General features: G+C 34.4%; 1 protein-coding gene across 1 annotated transcript; it reads right to left on the minus strand.

The window, feature by feature from the left end:
- Positions 1–244: 244 nt before the first annotated feature.
- On the minus strand, positions 245–4,629 carry LOC111916861 (protein C2-DOMAIN ABA-RELATED 4). The gene is made up of 3 exons (XM_023912516.1): positions 4,576–4,629; positions 532–615; positions 245–448 (listed from the first exon to the last, which is right to left on the minus strand). Exons 1-3 carry the CDS (start codon positions 4,627–4,629, stop codon positions 245–247), a joined length of 342 nt encoding a protein of 113 aa, XP_023768284.1.
- Positions 4,630–7,208: the final 2,579 nt, after the last annotated feature.

The following is a 7,208-nucleotide window of genomic DNA, read 5'->3' on the forward strand; positions in this document are numbered from 1 at the left end:
ATATTAATAAAAGACAAAATGACAATTTATAATGGTTTGATCATTACCTGCATTGTACAGATTGAATCTACAACTACAACATAGATCTCTAGAAACGAATGAAATAACTACATAAGCATATATCAATGGAGTGAGGGCTAATTAGTAATTACATACGTTTATTACCACCACCAGGAACGTCAATCCAACTAAATTTATTTTCAATTTCACCACTTTCAACATTTCGTAATCTAAGAACCATGTTTTAGGCAACTCTTCCATCTGTCCATGTTATGTAGCATTCTTCAGCCAAGCAATTGGTCCTCATTGGTTTCACAGTTGTGATGATTGTGTTGTTTAAGATATTAGAATTCAAATGCATCCTCACAGCTTCCAAGAATGGAGTGAATTCGAATTCTGCATCCCCTATTCTATCATCGGCTGAAAATAGATACATATCGTATACTTCCTGTTTAACAATATTGTTTCAAAATCTGAAATCAATTTAAGGGAAGAGAATCAAGAGATTGAAGAACAGCCTACAAGTTTAACGGGAAGAGGCTCTACAATCGAGAGAGTTAAATCTTCACCCCACACAGGATTTAGGTTTTTCTTCACCACTCGAGTCTTCAATTTCTGTACAAAAAATTAGGAAAAAGTTATTTTTATTATCAGAATGGTGGACAGTGACTCGCTAATAGTTTGTAGTGACGACGACCAGATGGTGGTTGAATGTGGCGGCATGATAGGGTTAGGGCTACTCGTATTGACAAAAGCTAGAAGCAGGGAGAAAACGGGGGTTGCGAACATTGGTGACGGAAAAGGTGGACTTCCAGGGTATCGTCGATTCTGAAGCGATCAGGAAGGAGACGCAAAGAAGAGGGGTTCGATTTCCTTCTGATGGCGATTGTTGTGTGTAGTGTTGTGCGTAGAGAAGATCAGGGCAACATCGAAGAGATAAGGTAATACGGTGTATACGTATAACATGTGATTATAAGCTTAATATTATTGTACATTTATTGTACCTCTTAATTTTCAAGAAATAGGCAATATGTTTAATTATATAGTAAAGATAAAGATGTGTATATATATATATATATATATATATATATATATATATATATATATATATATATAGAGAGAGAGAGAGAGAGAGAGAGAGAGAAAGAAAAAAAAAGATGTTTAGGTTCATCTAAAACTAGATTTATTGTGTAAACCTAATAACTAGTTTCATCCGGTGGATCATTACTTATCTAACCATCGTTTAATGTTAAATAATTAGTGTCAAATGTATGTTGAATAATTAGTGTCAAATGTTAGATTAGTTTATTCATAAATTTATTAAAGGTAGGATTAAATCAAATACTAAATTCATGCAAATGATAATTGTCATATTAGTCTTTGTAATATGTTAGAGTATTATCGTCTTCATCGATTCAAATTCTACTTTATCATATGTGGTCTAAATTCTGATTAGTAATAAACAATACCATAAGATGTCTAATCCTAGGCCTCTTATGTGATGCTTTGTTTGTGGTCATATAATTTATCTTGATTCACATAATTGCCCATTGAAGAAGTGGAAAAAAGATGAAACCGTTCATTTGTCAAAGCGTAGTACGTTTATCATTTATACTTTGTTTAATGTTTGATGCATCCCTATAATAATATCAAGATTTTATTTTATTTTTTTGTAATAATTGTGAATACAATTTTAAATGTTCTTAGTTTCATATTATGTGGCAGGATTACAACCATCTGTTGTTAGTCATAAACAAATTAATATAATTCAACATCGAATTTTGTTCTTAGAACATAGTAGTAACTGTTGTCATGATAACAGTAATCGTAATGTTGATGGTGATATTTACCATTCAAATTCTCAATCTAATACCGTTGATGAAGATGTTATAAGTAGGTGTGATCATCCTAAAACTCCTAAAGGTTTACTAATTATTATTATTATTAGAACATATTCTTTAATGAACTAAATGATGTGTAACATCCTGAGATTTGGTAGGTATTCCCGAACCCTCTTCTATCTTTTCCTTGTCATTTATAGTCCTTGGGGTGGAAGTGAAGAGCCAAGATAAGTTAAGGACCAAGTTTGCAAACTTGGGCCAAAAATGGAGTACGTTGCGCGTACATAAGAGTATGCTAAGCGTATTAAGCCCCGCCTTAGTACGTTGGGCGTACAGATGTCTAGGTGAAAGCCTAATATTTAGGGTTTGGGGCCTATATAAGCAAGATAATGAGCACCAATACCCCTCTTATCTCAGCCACCATAGACCAACTCGTCTTTCCCAAAACCCTATCCTTCCCTTTGTGTCTTTAAGCTCATTTGTGTGTTCTTGAGTACTTTAAGAGGGAATCTTTGCACCAAAGAGTTGAAGGAAGAGACCAAGCTTGTAGATCTGAAGTTAGCTCATGCTCAAGAAGCTCCAGAAGGTATAAAGTTCCAAACTTTATGCTTATATGATTAGATCTCTCCATTTGCTTTAAAAGACCCATTTCTTGTCCCAAAAACCACAAGTTGGTGCATGTTGTGTTTTAGATGAAAAGGACCGTCCTTTTGGGCTCTTGAGGGGACATTGAATGATAAAAATGAGGTCCCATCAGCTGAATGTGTCCCATGCATGTAAAATAAGGTCTTAATGGATTAATATCAAGCATTAAGAACTTCATGGACGTCCAAAGTGATAAAGTTCACGACTTTATGGATCCTAGGCATGTTAGGTATCTGGATCTGAAGTTTGGGCTTAAGTGCTTATGCCATTAAGCACTTAATAAGGTTTTGGAAAATCGTCCAGTACATCCAGCATAAATCCAGTACGCCCAGCATACTTGGTCAACCACCTCGATGGTGGTCAACGTTGGATGAGTACGCCCCGCGTACGTCCTCTGTTTGGGTTGTTGTCAAATGGGCTTCAGATTTGGGTTGTTTATGGTCTAATGCATTTGGGCCTTTTTTGGACTCTGTAAATGAGATATTTTGGGCCAGGTAGTGATAGTGGATCATGGGGTTAGGCCCAATTAGGAGGTTGGGCCCAATTTGGTAAATTTGGCCGATAATGGGCTTTTATATGGACTTTCCAGTAACACGAGTGGACTTAATGAATGGTGTGGCCATTTAGTCAAGAAGGTTATGTTGGGTATTAATTTTGGTGTTTATTGTGTAATAGTTTGGGATTCCCGGTGAGACAGCAGTCAGAGATTTGCAGTATTTTAGCACTACTAGTGAGGTGAGTTATCCTCACTGTACTCAAGGGTCTAAGGCACCAAGGTCGGCCCTTTGGATTGTTATATGGTTATGTGATATGTAGTATGATCTGTTAGTTCGGTATCCTAGAGGGTAGGATGATATTATGTGATATGTGTTATGACCTGTTAGTTCGGTATCCTAGAGGGTAGGATAATATTATGTGGTATGATCTGTTAGATCAGTTGTTGTCTATAGATTGTTATGTGATTATCTGTTATATGTGCACATGTTTGTTTGGCGGTTGAGGCTTATCTGCTTTGTGCGAAAGCCAATAGACCTGGGCATTCCAACCTGTTGGTTGTGGGTCGTGAGTATTCCATCATGAGGATGACTAGACTCATAGTATGTGGGCATTCCATCCCGAGGATGATTGGACCCATAGTATGTTGGCATTCCAACCGGATGGTTGAGGGCCTGGGGTATTCCAACCCGATGGTTGACTGGACCCATAGTATGTTGTTTATGATTGTATGTATATTATCGTGGGTATGGGTATTTGGGGGTAGCTCACTAAGAGTTTGGGCTTACAGTTTCAGTTTGTTGTTTCAGGTACTTCTGGTGATCGCGGGAAGGTGAAGACATGATCGTACCGCTCCTCCTGTTGTAATGACTTTATGATTTGATACAGGGATACTATGATAATTATTATTTTGAAAACAAACTATGTAATGTTGAATGGTTTTAAGTGTTTTGAAAAAGTTTTAAAATTGGCTTAAATTTTATGGGTGTTACATGATGATACATAATAATTCTACTTGAAATTTAATTTATGTTCTATGCAAGTTTTTCGTTGATGAATCATCTGGTAGTAATCAATATCATTCTCTTGGGGGTCATATATATTGGATATCAAATGTTCTTGGTGGAATAAAGCCATTAATGTGGTTAACATATCCACTTTATGATCATGTCAAAGTTATGTATTAGTACTATGTTGTTAAATATGGATTTGATGTTAGGAAAACAACTCAAAAGAATAGTAATGAATATGTTACATTGAGATATTTTGTATGTAATCGTCAAGGTGATCCTAACAAATCTGAAGTTGAGACATTGGATTCTAATTCTAGGTACAAAAGAGGGTTAATATGCATCAATCTAGATGTGAAGCTGGTATAAAGTGTTGAGTTATTACCGGGTCAACTCAATTTGAAATATATGATGTTGAGGAAAGACATAATCATAAATTATATTCTAAGGAGAACATGCATTTGTCTGGAACAAAAAAACTTGATTATATGCAGCAAAATTTAATATTTAAGATGTCAAGTCGGAATGTTGGTGCTATAGTAGCACATCAACTATTTGTTGGATTACATGGATGATGTAACTACCATGTTGGGAATGTCAACGATTTCAATAATTTTGCTTGTGACCTTAATTGTCATGTTTGTGACACCGATACCAAGTATCTTGTGGATAACATGAAAGAAAATGTCAAGCATGTTAATAACTTTTCATTTGAGTATAAAATAGATGAAAAGAAGCTTGATGTTATATTTTGGGCTGGTGAAACTTCTAAGCTACATTGTAGAGAGTTTGGTGATGTAGTTTCATTTGATGCTACTTTTCGAACCAATTAGTAATTTATATTTTACATTTTATTATATCATATGTTATTTAAACAAATACAATAACCATTTGTATTTTTTTTTACATATTTTAGGTATGATGTGGTTTTTCTGCCATTTATCATAATTGATAATCATAATATGTGTGATTGTTGGTGTGGGTTTGTTGAGTCGTGATGATGGTGAATCATATATTTGGTTGTTGGAATGTTTCAAGTTAGATATTAAAAAACAACATTTGTTAGTTTTATCTTACAAGGATACAGATTTGAAGAAAGCAATTGAGAACGTTTTAAATAAATCTTATCATCGGGTTTATATGTGACATATTACATCTAAACTTGAGAATAATGTTTGTCAATACTATTATGAATTTAAGATTATATGTAATGAATTTTCTGTATTTCTAATGTGAATATCTGGATTACAACATCAATTTAAATACAAAAGGTTAATAATGTTCAATCTATTTTTTTAATAAATTCAGGGTTGTTGGGATTTGTACAACAATGTCGAATTTAAGTGGAGATTCAATTCTCTTATATGGAACTCGAAGATTGATCAAAACCAATTTGAAGAAGGATGGATGCTCTTCATTAATGAATACAATTTGAATGATAACAAATGGTTTACTCAAATGTCTTCGCGAATCTTATGGAAAAATCTTTCCTCTTGAAGATGATGTTCCACAATTAGATCGTGGAAATGGGAATCATTGTTCACTTCCTCCACCTCCTCCAATAATTCTCCCTGACCCCCACTTTCAAAGACTTGAAAAGTTCAAGGTCACTCAAGCCATGTTGGCAAGCAAACTTGAAGATGGAAGGTCTTTGTGTGCACACGTCTTGGAGATGAAGTCACACATTGACAAGCTGAGAATGTTGGGTGTCAATGTGTCAAGGAAGTTGGTTGTTGACTTGGTTCTTCAATCACTTACTGACTCATATAGAGAGTTCATTAAAGATTACTATATGACGGACCACAACGTAACCCTCATTGATCTTACCTATTTTCTTATTGCTGCTAAATCGGCAATGATTTGGCGCAATAGTAAACCAAATTTGACTGGTAGATCAACCTCCAAAACTTCCATGGACATTGGCAATGGCAAAACTGGAAATCCAGAAAAATTTTCTCTTCCTAATGGAATGGAATTGGCCAAGGTCAAACAGTTTGACCGGATGGTAAAGAGAAAGCCTGAATCTGAGATTGTCCCATGTGCTATTCCAAAAGAGTCTATTTGTTTCTACTGCCAAAAGAAGGGGCATTGGTTACGAAGCTGTCATAATTACCTGAAAGATCGTGAGGATAGGAGAGTCAAGATGTATGACTCTGCTTCAGGTAAATCCACTATCTAACTCTATTAAGTTCCTATTTGTAGATTCTTAATTCATGATGTGATAAGATTGCATTTTGATGTTTTGTAGGATCGAAGAAAAGAAAGGAAGCTTAAAGGAAGAGTGAGCTGAGTCTGATCACAAAGAAATGGATTTTGATCGCATGGTTTGAAGATCGGATTTTTGAGCTGTTGTTTAAGAGTTAGGATAGATTGATTAGAAATATTTAGTAACATAGTTTTCATTTGTAATTGCGTTGTAAGGACAAGTTTTTCCGCGTTTTTTTATAAATAAAATAAATTTTTATTTTTGTCTTATTTATATATATCCTTGCAATGCATTTTGTGAAAATTGATGTTTGTATGTTTCTATTGTTAGCAATATTGAAAAAGGATGTGATTCTTAGTTGTAATTTGTGGTAGTGTCGAAAATTTACCAAATAATGAATGATTCTCATCACCCAAGTTTCAATTGGACAGAAACTTGGAGTCATGCAACTGGTATTATATGATGAATGAGAATCTTTGTATTTGGGAAATTAAGACTAATTCCTTGATAACATAAGTATGTGAGTCAAGTGAAGGACTAAAGGATCTACTACGCATTGTTGAGCACTGGCCAAGTCCACCACAAAGAACGATAAGAATATTCGTCATGATTTGCTAAAAGTTTAGTAAATATGGTTATGCTTACAAGATTAAGTGTAATTCTGAATCATTGAAAAGTTTCTATGTATGGCAAAATGAATAGAAAGAATAAATTAGGCAGAAAGATAAAGGTTTCTCCAATCTGAAAAGAAGGGAGAGTACTTAAGTATCGTGTTTTATGATTAACTTAGTGTGTAACAACGTAAATTTTCAACTAATTTTTTAAATTTAAAAACACATCTATTCCAATAAAAAAATCACAAAATATATCAATGTCAAATCATCAAAACTCATATCCAAAAACTGTATATGCAAACTCCAATCATAACTCAAACTCTGTTGTGTGTATAATCAAGCCAACGCCTTCCCGTGATCTTGAGAAGTACCTGAAACACATAACACATAACACGGT

Source organism: Lactuca sativa, chromosome 8, assembly GCF_002870075.4.
Source record: "Lactuca sativa cultivar Salinas chromosome 8, Lsat_Salinas_v11, whole genome shotgun sequence".
Classification (NCBI taxonomy): domain Eukaryota; kingdom Viridiplantae; phylum Streptophyta; class Magnoliopsida; order Asterales; family Asteraceae; genus Lactuca; species Lactuca sativa.